The sequence below is a fragment of the Phallusia mammillata genome, chromosome 5 (genome assembly GCF_965637545.1).
Source record: "Phallusia mammillata chromosome 5, kaPhaMamm4.hap1.1, whole genome shotgun sequence".
In the NCBI taxonomy this organism is placed as follows: domain Eukaryota; kingdom Metazoa; phylum Chordata; class Ascidiacea; order Phlebobranchia; family Ascidiidae; genus Phallusia; species Phallusia mammillata.
In genome coordinates, this window is record NC_137256.1 from 25,058,990 (window position 1) to 25,077,382 (window position 18,393).

Sequence of the window (18,393 nt, forward strand, 5' to 3'; positions counted from 1 at the left end):
ATGGAAGTCGATGGCAATCCTGCTTATAATTAACAGTAATCAGAGCAAATATTTCAGTATAATTTATAGATAAAGTTAATTTATGGAGAAAATTCAGTGTGAAAAACCACTAAATCTGTCGCTATGTTTTATTTGTTTTATTAAAACAAATGCATTTCGCTATAAAAAGCATCATCAGTGTCTTATTCAAATAGATCATCAGTGTCTTAACTGATTTTATTGACCCTGAATCGTCGCGGTCGTTTTACTTGAAAGGAGATTTCAATAATAAGAAAAGAATTACTACGTTAATTTATGGATTAATTTAAAAATCAATTCAGAATTTTATGAAGAAAGAGACGTTGTTATGTAACAAACCTCATTTTAATTATCAGTTGTAATTTATGAACAAATATCATGCGCACATTAGTGGCCGTCGTTGAAACTGAAGCCTGTAATGTAGCCCTCTAACTAAAGGGTTGTGCACCCCTGCCTTAAAGCTAATCAACGGTAGCTTGATAATAAAAGGTTTTAAATCAATCACATAATATATATAGTAATCTGACATGTCATCAATTTTTTAAAATGGTTTAACAAATTTTACATGAACAATGCAGGACTGTAATTATTTTGTTGTTATAACATTGTTCAAATTATTGTAGAGTCGTCCGTTGTTGATTCGAGTTTATATTGTTTTATTAAGTTTCCTGTTGGCAAGAATTCTAGTTCATGCATAGCATGGTCACAATTTAATACGTTTTAATGGATAAAATCGCATGGCTTTAAAAGCGTTTTACCCGGATTACGGAATTAATAATTTGCCAATCCTTGCATATATTTATTTTTGGGTTTTGTTGCTTTGAAACGTCGCAATGTTTTCGCAATCGAAAATCTTAAGGTATAGACTGTTTGATTACGTCAATCGTATAGTTTGAATTGAGTTTATTTCGCTTAAATTAAAGTAAAACAATAGCGACACAATTGCACTAAAACTGTCGAATTTTTCGACTTAAATTTCGAGTTGCTTCGTGTGGTAATGAAAATTTCGAAGTTATGTGTGATTTTTCCTTTCGTTTTTTGGAAAAAATGTGTCGGAGTTTAATGGATTAATTACATTTCCTACGATACGCATAACAACGTTCAGATGTATCCAGATCGTAATGCATCTGACATGGAGTTGTTGCAGGGGTGTCCAAACCGTTTTTAATGGGGGCTAATTTTTATCAGGTAAAGACGCCCGCGAGCCATCGTTTTTTTGCAAAGTTTTTGAACGTAGAGTTACATAACAAATATGCGTGATTTGAGGAAACATTGGGATTTATTACGCCAGCACAATGTATACTTCCCTTTTACCGGTAAATAAAGTTCCAAGGAAACTTTTGCGTGAAGACGCAATCGCCACAACCCAAAAACTTAATCCCAGCTATAGCGGCCACACAATTTGAAACAACAAAGGCAGGCCACGTAAAATGCCACCAGGGCCGCATTTGACCCGCGGCCGCAGTTTGGACACCCCTGTGTTGGTAGCTTAAACCAGGGCTTCCCAAACTGGGGGTCGCGACCCCGGAAGGGGTCGCATAACAAACTTGAGGGGTCGCAGAGAGCTGCACCAATTTTGCAAAAAGTACTCCATACACTGGCGTAGAGTACGGGGGTGCCGCACACACCCGGCCTTGACCTTTGTATAACGTCACAATGTCATTTTGTTCAAGTTACGTGGGTTTCAAAACGTTTCCAGCTACGCGCAAACGCGCTTGTAGTGACGCCATTGATCGAACAAACGACGCAACAATTGCAATTGTTTTAAAATAAGGCATTTTAACGCAACATAAAAATGAGTTAGAGACTAGCGCACCGGTTCCCAACCAGGGCCATGGCCCCCCAGGGGGGGCACAAGCTGTTTTCCGGGGGGGCACAGGTGTTGTTTTGTCAAAAACACCCACTAAAAGCTATTTATTTTTCAATGCATATAATTAAGTGTGTGTTGCACATAATTTTATTCCTTAATTTAGTCGCCTATTTCACATACTATTTACGTATGTTGAGTTTTTTCTCATTTCGGATTCTTGTTTACTCTATTCGACCTGTTTAAAGCCGAAATTAGTACCAAATTCCAACACTAGTTTGCTATTTACATTTTTAAGAGGGCCACAGGAGTTACAGGGTTACTTGAAGGTGGCCACGAGGCCAAAACGTTACTTTTGGGGGACCACGGTCCACGAAAGGTTGGGAACCACTGGACTAGCGTTTAAGTATTGTGTGGCGCAATAACTTTTTCTAATAACAATAGGCAATGAATTTACGATTTTTAAGCAGAGTTTAATGTCTGTTTGCAAAAGCACTGCAATGCCTATTTGCAAACAATGTGACAAAAACTAAAGGTGTCGGTGTTTGGACGTGTAAAGTAGTAGACTCCGAGTATCGGTAGGTTGTTTTTGGTTTTCGCTCGTATTAGTCGGTATAATAAATACAAAAAACGTATTTTTTGCATGGTTTAGCATATTATCCGTGAAGGGTCGCAAAAAATTTAAAGAGATTAAAATGGTTTGCAATCAAAAAAGTTTGGGAAGCCCTGGCTCAAACCAATGTACCCAAAATTAATCGGCCTTTCCACTGAACAATACGACTTGAACCAAAGTTTAAGACGAGTTCAATGCAATATTCGTTACAACACTTCGTACTAAAGACGTTTGTTCAGCAACAAATAACATCATCATCAATTTCAAACACGCCTTGGGACTCAGGACAGATGTTGTTAAGCAATATCTCAAGGGAATTGATACACAACTTCGTCTGACGATTTGTTGCAGTAGATTTAAAACTTCTTTCCAGCAAGGCGTACAATACACTAAAACTATTTGGCTGGTCATAGATTTCAAAAGTTTATTTCTGCCTTGCGACCTAAATACAATAAAGGCGGTATATATCCCTGGGGTCGTTTTAAGAAAATGGCCACAATTTTTATACGTTTAAAAGGATAAACACGCAGGATTTTCAATAAATTGAAAAAGTTAAAATGTTTTTTTTTAATTTAAACGTTTCTAAATTTACTAAATATTTTTATATTACAATAATTTCCAAAATACAAGACTGATGAGTTTCATACTTTGTTGATTGGTGTCATGCGCAATATTTGACTGAATTTTTAATTTTTTTTCAGTTCACCTTTTTTACCCTTTTACCTCTATATATTTGTTACTATGTTTACCGACGTTAAAGAGAATATACTCTATTGCAGGGGTGTCAAACACTCGACAACAATGGAAGTATTTTGTCAGATTTTTTCTTATTTTTCAAAGTGAAAGCTACTATCAAACACACGTTTACAGAAATTTAATTTATGTAATAATAATTCATATGTTATAAATAGAAACGACAGTAATTTAATTATACTTCAAATCGTACGGTCACAGAAACGAGTTTGTGCGGCCGTAAGCATATGTTTGTTAAAATAATGTACTGGCGGCCGTGTTGTAATTAAAATTCCTTTGCCTAAAATTTTGCCTTTCAAACTGCTCTACACAGATTTTGTATTACTGAAAGGAGTATTACTATAGCCTAGTAGCCATATGCGTCCGACTTTTTGTAGGCCTATTTTGTGCAAACAATGCAAAAAACACGTACCAAAAGCGTCACAATGTGAACCAGGGGTGGGGAACCTTTTTGTTTATAAAGGCCACCAAACGGTTTATCAATACTCGTTTAGGCCGCATGGACTATTTCCCAGGCCAAGGCCATTGGTGTTTAAACTTTGTGACGTACAGAATGGTCGTTTGCAAATCCCTTGTAGAGTTGTAGCACCTACGGTCCAAGCTAAATACAATTCCTTACTACATTCCAATCTTAACTACAACATTCAGGATTTTTTAACCTAGAAACTCGCTTGTTTGCAAATATCAATGATCTAAGAACACCTTGTGACACCACAGACAAGTTTAAGACATTCGATTATGCGCAAACAATTGTTCTTTCGCAACACAAGTAAGATTATACAATCTTGGGGTCTTGGCAGTACTACGGAAATCGCCATGTAAACCACTATGGGACCGTTTGGCTCTAATTTAAAACCCGCTGCCCTTGAACTAATCAAATAGTATAATGTGGAATAAAGATTCAAAAATAAGTTTCTGTCTACTTTTCAGCGCCTGGTGCCGTCTGTAATATCAACATCCTAAAATGTATTTTGACATCGAAGGCCGCATTTTGTGCCCTAAAAGGCCGCAGGTGGCCTTTTGTCGCAGGTTCCGCAGCCCTGATATAGCCTATGACGTAATAAACAGTTAAAACTGATCTTCACACTGTGCAGCTTAATCTGCGCATCAAGTTTGAAAATAATCTGGGCTTTTGGGGCGTCAATAGATGGTTTATATGTGATATAAACCTCGTCGTAGCAAAAAGGTTGTTTAAGTGTATAAAACTTGAATAAAAATCACATGCGGCTCTCGGCATCATTTGCAAACGGCAATGTGGCCCTCGAACCCCACGAGTTTGACACTTCTGCTCTATTGCTCTTAAATGTCATGATTCATGTATTAAACGCGCGTTCAACGTTTCCTTGTTGCCCTGTTGGGAATATACAGTTATGTTGGTTGGTCAATTATTAAGTTCACAAGGTCTGTCAGAATGTGCAGCGAGTTGACGTCATCGACGAAGTAGCGTTTTGTGCGTTTGATTTTATACCTGAGGGTTGAATGGAGTAAAGTTGATGACCTCGCAAATCGTGAGAAAAAACTTTATAAGAAGCATGCAGGGACCACTAACTTGTATAAAGTCGAAGACTACCGTAATGTTATCAAGTAACACGAGGGCTACTAGTACAAAACAAAACAAAATCTATAGAGGGGTGAAATTTGTGTTCATGACTTTTTTGAGAATTAAAACTGACAAGTTTAAATGTGGCGGGCATATGTTGGTAACCCCTGGACTGTAAAGTAACCAGGTTAAGTTTGTTGATATAAGTGGTGTTACAGAACCATGGGTTATGCTGTAGTGTTGCAGATAAAAGTGTGCGTATGGGCCAGTTTATCTTGTTAAATCTGTAACACCATCCGGGTTCGGTTATTTTGTCTAAGTTAAGTTTATGCAGCATTGCATTGTGTTCTTGGTAGTTTAGAAAAGTTTAAGTAAATGGTTTATCTCGCTGTGTGGGTGCTAATGTTCGCCTTAACTTGGTAACAAGTCCACCCAACAAAGGTTATATCTCGTAAAAATAATAAGTTAATAACGGCAACAAACTGTCGTTGCACAGATTTGCCACATTTTTAACTTTATCAGTTTATTATAATAATTTGAAGCATAGGTGTACAACCTGCATACTGTCCTTATTTTTAACTGTAGTCCTTATTTTGTCTTATTTTCAACAAAACTATAGTCAAATCCCTGCTACGAGTAAAAGTAGACCTCGACCTGAACTGTCGTAAGATGCACGAAGTATTTTATTACGCACAACGAGTTGCTGTAACAGATTGTTTCTGGCCAAAATATTGGAATAATGATGTCATTGCTTGTATAAATGCAAAGATTTGTTCAAAAACATTTGTTTCGTTTCGCATAAAGATTTAATTTTTTGGTTGTCCTTATTTTTGGTTTCAAGTCGAAGGCAATCCTGCTTATGATTAAGTGTAATCAGAGCAAATATTTCTGTATAATTTATAGATAAAGTTATTTTATGGATTAACTGTAATTATTTTGTTGTTTCAACATTGTTCAAATTATTGTAGATTCGTCCGTTGTTAATTCGAGTTTATATTGTTTTATTGAGTTTCCTGTTGGCAAGAATTCTAGTTCATGCATAGCATGGTCACAATTTAATACGTTTTAATAGATAAAATCGCAAGGCTTTTAATGCGTTTTACCCGGATTACGGAATTAATAATTTGCCAATCCTTGCATATATTTATTTTTGGGTTTTGTTGCTTTGAAACGTCGCAATGTTTTCGCAACCGAAAATCTTAAGGTATAGACTGTTTGATTACGTCAATCGTATAGTTTGAATTGAGTTTATTTCGCTTAAATGAAAGAAAAACAATAGCGACACAATTGCACTAAAACTGTCGAATTTTTCGACTTAAATTTCGAGTTGCTTCGTGTGGTAATGCAAATTTAGAAGTTATATTTGATTTTTCGTTTCCTTTTTTTGTAATAAATGTGTCGGAGTTTAATGGATTAATTACATTTCCTACGATACGCATAACAATGTTCAGATGTATCCAGATCGTAATGCATCTGACATGGAGTTGTTGCAGGGGTGTCCAAACCGTTTTTAATGGGGGCTAATTTTTGTCAGGTAAAGACGCCCGCGAGCCATCGTTTTTTGCAAAGTTTTTGAACGTAGAGTTATATAACAAATATACGGGATTTGAGGAAACATTGGGATTTATTACGCCAGCACAATGTATACTTCCCTTTTACCGGTAAATAAAGTTCCAAGGAAGCTTTTGCGTGAAGACGCAATCGCCACAACCCAAAAACTTAATCCAAGCTATAGCGGTCACATAATTTAAAACAACAAAGACAGGCCACGTAAAATGCCACCGGGGCCGCATTTGACCCGCGGCCGCAGTTTGGACACCCCTGTGTTGGTAGCTTAAACCAATGTACCCAAAATTAATCGGCCTTTCCACCGAACAATCCGACTCAAACCAAAGTTTCAGACGAGTTCAATGCAATATTCGTTGCAACACTTCGTACTGAAGACATTTGTTTAGCAACAAATAACGTCATCATCAGTTATTAAAACTCGCCTTGGGACTCAGGAGAAATGTTGTTAAGCAACATCTCAAGAGAATTGATGCACAACTTCGTCTGACGCTTTGTTGCTGTAGATTTAAAACTTCTTTCCAGCAAGGCGTACAATATACAAAAACTATTTGGCTGGTCATAGATTTCAAAAGTTTATTTCTGCCTTGCGACTTAAAATGCAATAAAGGCGATGCTTATCCCTGGGGTCGTTTTAAGAAAATGGCCACAATTTTTATACGTTTGAAAGAATAAACACGCAGGATTTTCAATAAACTGGAAAATTTAAAATGTTTTTTAAATTTAAACGTTTCTAAATTTACTAAATATTTTTGAATTACAATAATTTCCAAAATACAAGACTGAGGAGTTTCATGCTTTGTAGATTGGTGTCATGCGCAATATTTGACTGAATTTTTAATTTTTATTCAGTTCACCTTTTTTACCCTTTTACCTCTATATATTTGTTACTATGTTTACCGACGTTAAAGAGAATATACTCTATTGCAGGGGTTCCAAACACTAGACAACAAGGGAAGTATTTTGTCAGATTTTTATCCAATTATAACAAATTTTTCTTACTTACAGAAATTTAATTTATGTATAATAATTCATATGTTATAAATAGAAACGCTAGTTATTTAAACAGATTTTGTATTACCTGAAGGAGTATTACTATAGCCTAGTAGCCATATGCCTCAGACTTTTTGTAGGCCTATTTCGTGCAAACAATGCAAAAAACACGTACCAAAAGCGTCACAATATGAACCAGGGGTGGGGAACCTTTTTGTTTATAAAGGCCACCAAACGGTTTATCAATACTCGTTTAGGCCGCATGGACTATTTCCCACGCCAAGGATAGTGGTGTTCAAACTTTGTGACGTACAGAATGGTCGTTTGCAAATCCTTTGTAGGGTTGTAGCACTTACGGTCCAAGCTAAATACAATTCCTTACTACATTTCAATCTCAACAACATAATTCAGGATTTTTTAACTTAGAAACTCGTTGTTTGCAAATATCAATGATCTAAGAACACCTTGTGACATCACAGACAAGTTTAAGACATTCGATTATGCGCAAACATTTGTACTTTCGCAAGACAAGTCAAATTGTACAATCTTTGGCTCTTGGCAGTACTACGGAAATCGCCAAGTAAACCACTATGGGACCGTTTGGCTCTAATTTAAAACCCGCTGCCCTTGAACTAATCAAATAGTATAATGTGGAATAAAGATCCAAAAATAAGTTTCTGTCTACTTTTCAGCGCCTGGTGTAGTCTGTAATATCAACATCCTATAATGTATTTTGACATCGAAGGCCGCACTTTGTGCCCTAAAAGGCCGCAGGTGGCCTTTTGTCGCAGGTTCCCCAGCCCTGATATAGCCTATGACGCAATAAACAGTTAAAACTGATCTTCACACTGTGCAGCTCAATCTGCGCATCAAGTTTGAAAATAATCTGGGCTTTTGGGGCGTCGATAGATGGTTTATATGTGATATAAACCTATTTCTTTTCATCTGTAATTTTTGAAACAAAAACCAGCAGGGAATTGGCGGTTGTTGGTGAAATAAGGATCTGCAATGCGGCCGTCGTAGCAAAAAGGTTGTTTAAGTGTATAAAACTTGAATTAAAATCACATGCGGCCCTCGGCATAATTTTCAAACTGCAATGTGGCCCACGAATCCCACGAGTTTGACACCTCTGCTCTATTGCTCTTAAATGTCACGATTCATGTATTAAACGCGCGTTCAACGTCTCCTTGTTGCCCTGTTGGGAATATACAGTTATGTTGGTTGGTCAACTATTAAGTTCACAAGGTCTGTCAGAATGCGTAGTGAGTTGACGTCATCGACGAAGTAGCGTTTTGTGCGTTTGATTTTATACCTGAGGGTTGAATGGAGTAAAGTTGATGACCTCGCAAATAGTGAGAAAAATCTTTATAAGAAGCATGCAGGGACCACTAACTTGTATAAAGTCGAAGACTACCGTAATATTATCAAGTAACACGAGGGTTACTAGTACAAAACATAAGCATAAACATGTTTAAAAATCTATAAAGGGTACAACTGTGTTCATGACTTATTGGAAAATTAAAACTGACAAGTTTAAATGTGGCTGGCATATGTTGGTAAACCCTGGACTGTAAAGTAACCAGGTTAAGTTTGTTGATATAAGTGGTGTTACAGAACCATAGGTTATGCTGTAGTGTTGCAGATAAAAGTGTGCGTATAGGCCAGTTTTTCTTGTTATATCTGTAACACTATCAGGGTTCGGTTATTTTGTCTAAGTTAAGTTTTTGCAGCATTGCATTGTGTTCTTGGTAGTTTAGAAAAGTTTAAGTAAATGGTTTATCTCGCTGTGTGGGTCCTAATGTTCGCCTTAACTTGGTAACAAGTCCACCCAACAAAGGATCTCGTAAAAATAATAAGTTAATAACGGCAACAAACTGTCGTTGCACAGATTTGCCACATTTTTAACTTTATCAGTTTATTATAATAATTTGAAGCATAGGTGTACAACCTGCATACCGTCCTTATTTTTGACTTGAGTCCTTATTTTGTCTTATTTTCAACAATTACAAGTCAAATCCCTGCTACGAGTAAAAGTAAACCTCGACCTGAACTGTCGTAAGATGCACGAAGTATTTTGTTACGAACAAAAAGTTGCTGTAACAGATTGTTTCTGGCCAAAATATTGGAATAATGATGTCATTGCTCGTAGAAATGCAAAGATTTGTTCAAAAACATTTGTTTCGTTTCGCATAAAGATTTAATTTTTTGGTTGTCCTTATTTATGGAAGTCGATGGCAATCCTGCTTATGATTAAGTGTAATCAAGCAAATATTTCAGTATAATTTATAGATAAAGTTAATTTATGGAGAAAATTCAGTGTGAAAAACCACTAAATCTGTCGCTATGTTTTATTTGTTTTATTAAAACAAATGCATTTCGCTATAAAAAGCATCATCAGTGTCTTATTCAAATAGATCATCAGTGTCTTAACTGATTTTATTGACCCTGAATCGTCGCGGTCGTTTTACTTGAAAGGAGATTTCAATAATAAGAAAAGAATTACTACGTTAATTTATGGATTAATTTAAAAATCAATTCAGAATTTTATGCAGAAAGAGACGTTGTTATGTAACAAACCTCATTTTAATTATCAGTTGTAATTTATGAACAAATATCATGCGCACATTAGTGGCCGTCGTTGAAACTGAAGCCTGTAATGTAGCCCTCTAACTGAAGGGTTGTGCACCCCCGCCTTAAAGCTAATCAACGGTAGCTTGATAATAAAAGGTTTTAAATCAATCACATAATTTTAAATCAGTAATCTGACATGTCATCAATTTTGCAAAACTGTTTAACAAATTTTACATGAACAATGCAGGACTGTAATTATTTTGTTGTTTCAACATTGTTCAAATTATTGTAGAGTCGTCCGTTGTTGATTGGAGCTTATATTGTTTTATAAGTTTCCTGTTGGCAAGAATTCTAGTTCATGCATAGCATGGTCACAATTTAATACGTTTTAATGGATAAAATCGCAAGGCTTTAAAAGCGTTTTACCCGGATTACGGAATTAATAATTTGCCAATCCTTGCATATATTTATTTTTGGTTTTGTTGCTTTGAAACGTCGCAATGTTTTCGCAATCGAAAATCTTAACGTATAGAATGTTTGATTACGTCAATCGTATAGTTTCAATTGAGTTTATTTCGCTTAAATGAAAGTAAAACAATAGCGACACAATAGTATAAAACAGTCGAATTTTTCGACTTAAATTTCGAGTTGCTTCGTGTGGTAATGCAAATTTAGAAGTTATATTTGATTTTTCGTTTCCTTTTTTTGGAAAAAATGTGTAGGAGTTTAATGGATTGATTACATTTCCTACGATACGCATAACAATGTTCAGATATATCAAGATCCTAATACATCTGCCATGGAGTTGTTAGTGGCTTAAACCAATGTACCCAAAATTATTCGGCCTTTTTCACCGATCAATCCGACTTGAACCAAAGTTTAAGACGAGTTCAATGCAATATTCGTTACAACACTTCGTACTGAAGACATTTGTTGAGCAACAAATAACATCATCATCAGTTATTAAAACTCGCCTTGGGAATCAGGACAGATGTTGTTAAGCGACATCTCAAGAGAATTGATGCACAACTTCGTCTAACGGTTTGTTGTCAAAATCACCTTCACCATTGGATTTAGTCACAATGAGCCACTGTGATATAAAACCAAATATGTTTAGCAAATAGAACCGATATTAATTTAAAGACTTATTGATGGGTCGCCTAAAAATTTTATGACAAGACCTTAGCGGGCGCCATTTCATTTTTAATGAACTCCTAATCTTGTTACGCGATATCTTAAGATAATTATGACAATTATATCAGTTATAATTGATGCACCAATTTGCTTAACAAGGTTAAAGGTTAGATTTAATTTTTTGTGTGTGAAAGCATTTTTATTTTCAGATATTTTAAGACTCAACTGCGTTTGTTAGAGCAGTTTTGTTTACCACGTTCTTACTTTTTCACATTTTGATTTGATTTGTTCACATAAAATATCGAAAATTATTTGTCATGCAACAAATGCTGCCTTCGTATTTCTAATTTTGACGTCCACCTTCTATTTTATGATTCTTAGTTTAATTGTGGAATACATTATTTCTCTACCATGGTGGCATCGTTGAAAGCGGGGTAATTTTGGCCTAAAAAGGTGAAAGGGTCTGGAAAAAGCATCTGATGCAAAACATTTAACGCTTAGCTTATAAGGTAAAATTTTATATTTAATAACTGTTGTTGAGTATTGTGAGAAACTGCTGCTTTAACACCTGATTGGTTTTTAACTTTGCTTTACGAAGTTCTAGTACGAGTTCATAAATTACCTTGTTGCATTAGTACAAGAGGGTATCAACACTTTTCAAGCGCAAAGGGGGATTTGTGGTTTTGCAATTCAACACTTTGCGTCAGGTTTTTTCTATCGCAGTCTAGGTAAAGTAGATTGGCAATGTTAAATGTATCTGGTAGTTTGCACTTTTAACTTTTGAGCCAAGAGCAAATATGTTTCAAATCACTAAAGTTAAATGAATTTCTTAAAGTCTGATACTCAACTTTAAGAAACAAATCGACGTTTTGAATTTACGAATCGGGTTCAACTCTAAATGGCGTCATGTTATTTTAAAACCTTATTACTGTTCATGTTTAAATTTAGGAAATACAATCATTTCGGAGCCAAACGCCTGCCCAACATTTTTTCGAAGCCACAGAGTGACATATTCAGTTGTTTTGAATGTTTAACACAAACAAACACCTTCTGAGCTTGTTTTTATTATTTCTTGGCAGGAGAAAAAATATTTCTAAAAACATGTTGTTACAACTGACAGCAATTTTGCTGTACTGTACGTCACTGGTCAGCGGACAGCAGCAATGCAGTTACGTCACCGTTCCAGTGTGTGGTGATGACGTCACTGTCACACCTGGGAGTCTGATTAGTGGGAGGGGTGAAAAGGGTGTCGCTGGGCCACCAGGAAAAATGGGACCTAAGGGATTTCCCGGGTTAAAAGGCGATAAAGGAGCTGTAGGGCAAAAAGGAGAAGCCTTAGACTTGGAAGATTTCAAGCGAGAAATAAGAGAACGATTTCGAGGTAAGCTTACCTCACCTAGGTACCTAGGTTTCCAGCATGTAAAGTCTCAAAAGCGCAAACAAAATGTAAAAGAAAATTTAACACCTAAAGTGATGAACCTATAATTGATTTAGAACATATCTGTTTTTCAGACATTGACAATCGATTGCTCCCTGGCAGCTGTTTGATGTCATCAGTGAACGGTTACCAGAGATTATGTGACAACAATACAGCGGTCTGTGAAGCGGGTTGGACGGTAAATCGAACAATATGTAGAATAACAACGTGGAATTACAACACTCGTATATTTCCTACATGACAGGTTTTTCAACGACGATTTAACGGAAGTGTGGATTTTAACCGAACCTGGCAGGAATATAAAGATGGATTCGGAAACATGGAAGGAGAATTCTGGCTCGGTGAACAAATAATTTTGTTTAAACGCGTAAACTGAATTTGACCAAAACTTTAAACAACCCAGGTTTGGATGAAATACACGAATTGACAAGAGGACAGAACTGCAAACTGAAAATAAAGATGACAGGTTTTGATGCCACAACAGCTTACGCACAGTACAGGTATGATTTCTATTAATAAAATATTATGCCTACATTGTGGCGCGGGTTCGAACCCCGTGAAAAAAACGAACATCTAATTTATCTGTATTCAAGAAATAATGTTTATGTTAAAAAATATCTCATCAAAATACATTCATTGCCGAGTGTCAGTGGAAATATCTGTGCTAAATTATCCGGTTTCGCCGCTCCTCCTGAGAGTGGGAAAACGCTGCTCCTCCTAATCGTCTAAACGTGCCACACCTCCACTTGGAGAAAAAGAGAATCTCTCTTATCAAAAAATACGCATTGGTTAAGAACAGTGGTTCCCAACTTTTTTTTGATGCGACCTTAGTACTTCCCATAATTTTATTTTGTGGTTTCTCGCGACCCATGGACATGTTTTCTTACTAATTTGGTTGTATTTTTGTCTCTAAATCAGGAAAGAAATTATTATTGCGCCAAGTTGTCTTGAAATTATTTTGGGACAGCAATTCAAAGCAGTTTGTTAGATTATAAACAAAATAAATATCCGCCTTCTTTTGTTAAACAATAGGGTAGAGGAGAATCCTATACATTCAACATCAAATTACACTACATTTACCAAATTAACTTCGCAGTTTGGGAAGCGCTATTCGGCCTATAGGAAGTGTGAAAGCGATTTTAATTTAAAAATCTAATTTGTGACATAATAAACTCAATTTTAAATCATTGCCAAAGTAACTTTTCAAATCTAGATAAAATGTGTTTTGTATGTAGTTGTGCCAAAATACTTTCGCAAAGAGTAAATTAACGTTTAGTGTCTGATACAAGCTTTTGTTTTGTTGACATAAATTTGGCTTGAACAAATGTGTTTTTGTTGGACTGCGATGAGTAAAACCAAAATTGGCTAAGACATGTTGCATTTGCATTACTGACAGATGTGTCCGGACCTCGTTGATTTTTACCTTTTGTATCTGGACCTCCAACAAAACTAGCTGAGTAGCCCTGGTTTAGAAAGTGCTAAAATGTGTTGGCACAAAGTTTAATACGTTCCAGTATAAAGTTACTAGGTCCGTTCACTGCACAGCGTTTTGCCTTGTCGCGCTACTAAATAGAAAATGGCAGCTAATGGTGTATTATTTTCGCTAATAACAACAAACTGTTTTCATACATTCCAACGCTGTAAATCCACTTTTTTATTCAACTTTGCAATAAGTTTTAACACTTTACCATTTTAGTTTAACCCAGGGTTGCACAACCTGCGGCCGTGACCATGTATGTTAAAGTACATGTACTGGCGCCGTGACGCAACTAAAACCATTTTCCCAAATATTTTGCCTTTCAAACTGCTCTAAACAGATTTTGCGACACTGTAAAAAACATTTTCAGCCTACTAACCAAGTGCGCCAGGTTTTTATCCGCTTATTGTGTGCAAACAATGCGAAAAACAGGCACCGCAACTTCACAATACAGATTATGACGTCATAAACAGTTAGCTCTGTTTAGCTAAACTTATGCACCAAGTTAGAAATGATTAATTTGAGTTTTTCTGGTGCCTTTGAATATATATATATATATGAAACCTAATTCTTTACACCAGTAATTTTAAAACAAAAACAAGCGAGCAATTGTCGGCCGTTGATGAAATAAGGACCTGCGATGCGGCCGTCATAGAGAAAAGATTGTGCACCCCTGGTTTAACCAAACAAATTAATTCGCTTTTCTGCAATCAGCAATCAAACGCGGCGGTCTTATTTCATGGCGGTGTATTTATTCTCCCAAACAAGTCAAAGTTCGGATGAACCACTGCAACTTGTCATAGCTACTAAGTTAGCTAGGTGATATTCAACACCATCCCAAGCAAAACTAATCAAATATCTTTCGCACAACTTTTGCCTGCAGCACCACAAGCTTTTTTCCTTTCGTGAGAACTGTGTCAAGACATGGATGGATTTTGTTAATTCGTTAGCGACAAAGAATTTATTTTCAAATTCGAAATCATTGTTATTTCGCAAAACAAGTCTTTGTATAAGACGTGTTAAGTAATACCGTCATATAAAGGTACAAAAAACTAGAGGGAAATTCAATTTTTTTAGCATGCGATGTTACTGATAAATTTGACTCTTAACTTTTGCAATAGCTTATATACTTTGTAGATTGAATCTTTGACTTTTTTGTTTCTTTTTATTTATTTAAGACATTTCTGTTATTTGTCACTAATAATTACACTGCCGTGGATTGTCTGTTTGTTACAATAAACCAGTGGTCGGCAACCGCCGGTCCGCGAGGTGTTAGTTTCCGGGCCTTAATTTTTTGTGGTTAAATGCTATAAAACATTTTGCCCATGTATCCCGGGCATGATAAACTAATTTATGCATTTTTATAGCTATATATTTGTAGTTTTTGAAGACCGGTCCGCGATAAAATTTTAGTTTTAAAAACGGTCCGCAGTGCAAAAAAGGTTGCCGACCCCTGCAATAAACCATTGTATTTTAATAAGAATAATTATTCACAAGAAAATTTGCATTAGAGTTTTTCCACCTTCAGGAGAAACTGCGAAACCGGACAAACACGGCGCACCTCGAACAAAATGTTTTTCAACTATTATTTTGTTTTGACAACTCGAAATCGTTTACTATTTTGTAAGAAATGAAACAATCAGGCTTTGTAAAAGTATTTAATGAACCTACTGGCCTGAAATCAGGCCCTACGAGAAGCGGGTGCAGCAGGTGCTCCACACCAAGAGCCATAACAGTCTAATGGGGCCATAAATATAAAAACTAAACTGAACAGTTACGTGTAAACTTCTACTGTTTCTATGAAGAAGCAAAGTGTTGGTATAGTTCTACAGTATAGCATTTTGATTCTCTCTTTTAATACAAATACAGTCCAATCTAGTTCTGACTAGTGTGCGAGTAGGGACCATAAAATGTGTTGTACCAAGACATGTTAAATTTTGCAACAAACAATCAGCACCAAATCTACTTTGTTGAATGATTTTTAGCGCATTACAAAATTTACAATGCACAACTTCAGGGAGTCAAACCGCTTGTCATACGGGTTCAGGTTCGGGTTCGGTTTAAATTATGTTTTCATTAACTTTTCCATAATAGGCCTACGTCATTTTTGAAACGCCCTGTAGCGCCTATCTTGCGTATTGTTTAGTACAAGGGTGGGCAAACTTTTCAGTACAAGGGCCACATTAAAAAGTTCTCAATTTTATGGGACCGCATAGTATATTAACCCAAAATATAAACATAGCATGTTACCAGCTAAATACAAATACGTTTGTTGCAACTTCATTGGTCGTACAGATAATGGTTGAAACGCATTAATTGCAATTGTTATAAAATGAACAGGCATTTATTGCAACGTAGGCTACACGAAGTATTTTTTTAAGTTTCTTGCGCCAACAGTAAACAATAAAAGTTCTTTTTGCATCCATCAAAAGGTGTTATAGGTGTTATGCGGGTAACGTCCGTTTGCGAAGTACTGCCACGGTCTAAACTTGATCCAAAGTGACCAAAGTTTTGGTGTAAACAGTGCAAAGTAGGCTGGATTTGGAACCGTAAATCGCTTTTGCTTTTATTCTCCGCTGTAACAAATTACTCAAAACTAAATCATCATTAAAAATGTTGATTCGGCAAATCGTCTATTCAGTATACGCACATTTGTTCTTGAAACAGAACGAAGAAATGGTGTGAAGTGATTATTTGTAAAATACTTTGGCAGAACCTATAGGCATGTAAAAAGTATCTAATGGTATGGGTACAGATACTAAACATGGTATAGGTATGGGCGAGTCCCACTCTGGTATTTTTGAAAACTCTACAACTATGCTCATAATATTATTTAGCGTTGATCGGTTTTCTATTTTAACTTTACAAACTTTTGGAGGGCCGCATGAACTTCACTGTCGGGCCGTAGTTTGGCCACCCCTGGCTTAGCACAATGTTGGAAATCAATAAAATTGTGGTGGCGATTACAAAAAGTAATACAGGCTGCATTTTTACCGATTTGGTTCAGGTTTAAAAAATTTAACCGCTCAAACCGGTTCGCAGGTTCGGGTTCAGTTCCGGTTCGACTCCCCGGTTTGAACCTCGTTTTTACACAAAACACGGAAAAACATCCGCATTAGGCAGAAATAATAAACTGAAGGAAAGCGAAAAGTATTTCCTTCAGAGAAGGGGACCCAAAATAAATAGAAAAACACCAACAATGTGTTTTGTTTTCGCAGTTCGTTTGCAATCTACGCCGAATCAGACAATTATCGTTTACATGTTTCTGGCTACAATGGAACGGCTGGTGACAGTTTGAGATATCACAACGGAAGGCAATTCACCACCAAAGATCGGGATAATGATGGGTAAATACATTTTATGTACTGAAGTATGAAAATATTTCCACATAGTTAAATAAACAAGATTATTTTCGTTTCTTTGCAAGTTTGTTTTATGACGTCATATTGCAAGACAAAGACAATAATGCAAAATCAATTGCACAGAAATCAAACTAACTACAGGAAAAATACAATCAAAAGTTTTTTTTTACTTTTTTTGATTTGAAAAAAACTGAGTAGATAAAAAACTTTTAATAATCTTAATTATCGTGTTTTAAACCGTTTATTAGAAAAATCTTAAAAATCAAGTCATTTAGAGTTACCGTGTGACGTCATAAAACCATCAAAACAGCCTGTGTGACGTCACAACTGATAAGTAATGGCGCTATTGGTTGAAATACACGATTAAATATTTCACTATGTGTTTGTGTAGTTTGTATCGAGGTTAAGTTTTATTGGAATATTACATTGTGACACAGGTGGTGGGGCAAATGTGCACTTCGTTACGGCGCTGACGGTGGATGGTGGTATCAGGCTTGTTCCCATTCTAAACTCAACGCAGAATGGGGACGATCACGAGGTCACAGCCACAACATGATCTGGTATCACTGGAAAGGGAAGAATGAAGCGATTAAAGAATCAACGATGATGTTTAAATGCGAATAAAATCAACATTTCTCTTCCAAAGATGAAAATATGGACTTTTATTAATTTTTCCGTATCAGTGTAAATTATGTAAATACAATTACCCTGTTGATTTAAGTGTCGCTAATTTAAAAAATCGCCTAATTCTACTTTCTAACCGTTAGTGATTGGGATTTATTAAAAAAAATTACTATTTTTTTTTTCTACAAAAGTGATTTCACCCATTTTTATGCAAATTAATTTCAATGTAAAAACATCTGCAGATAACCGTGGTATTATTACCAACAATTAAAATATGTGTAAAAATATTGCATTAAAAACATTGATTTGTTTTTGTGAATACAATACACGGCTTAATCAGCACTTGTTAAAATGTGTTTGGAGATTTTTTTGGACAGCAAAGACAGAATAAGCAGAAGTTAACGAACTTTATTTCAAAATTTTAACTTACTGCACACAAATGACGTAGCTCTGGGAAAGTGAGAAATCGTCATGGAAACTATAGTTAAGCCACCAAG

At 35.9% G+C, this 18,393-nt stretch overlaps 2 protein-coding genes and 1 pseudogene across 3 annotated transcripts in view; 1 reads left to right on the forward strand and 2 right to left on the reverse strand.

Annotated features, from left to right (window-relative positions):
• LOC145228644 (eukaryotic translation initiation factor 3 subunit B-like) overlaps nucleotides 1-18,393 on the reverse strand; it is a 112,893-nt gene that overhangs the window by 23,517 nt on the left and 70,983 nt on the right. The gene's annotated exons all lie outside the window — the stretch shown is intronic.
• LOC145228618 (angiopoietin-related protein 1-like) lies at nucleotides 12,512-18,031 on the forward strand. The gene is made up of 5 exons (XM_080093738.1): nucleotides 12,512-12,611; nucleotides 12,678-12,774; nucleotides 12,837-12,933; nucleotides 17,129-17,257; nucleotides 17,710-18,031. The coding sequence occupies exons 1-5, from the start codon at nucleotides 12,543-12,545 to the stop codon at nucleotides 17,894-17,896; spliced, it is 579 nt and encodes a 192-aa protein (XP_079949864.1). The 5' UTR covers nucleotides 12,512-12,542; the 3' UTR covers nucleotides 17,897-18,031.
• Nucleotides 16,353-17,025, reverse strand: LOC145227973 (uncharacterized; annotated as a pseudogene).

Bases quoted from the DNA above. Each gene is read 5' to 3' on its own strand.
- LOC145228618 (XM_080093738.1), top strand. From the start codon at position 12,543: ATGTCATCAGTGAACGGTTACCAGAGATTATGTGACAACAATACAGCG. The intron at 12,612-12,677 runs GTAAATCGAACA...CCTACATGACAG, and splicing joins TCTGTGAAGCGGGTTGGACG to GTTTTTCAACGACGATTTAA. The intron at 12,934-17,128 runs GTATGATTTCTA...TTGTTTTCGCAG, and splicing joins ACAGCTTACGCACAGTACAG to TTCGTTTGCAATCTACGCCG.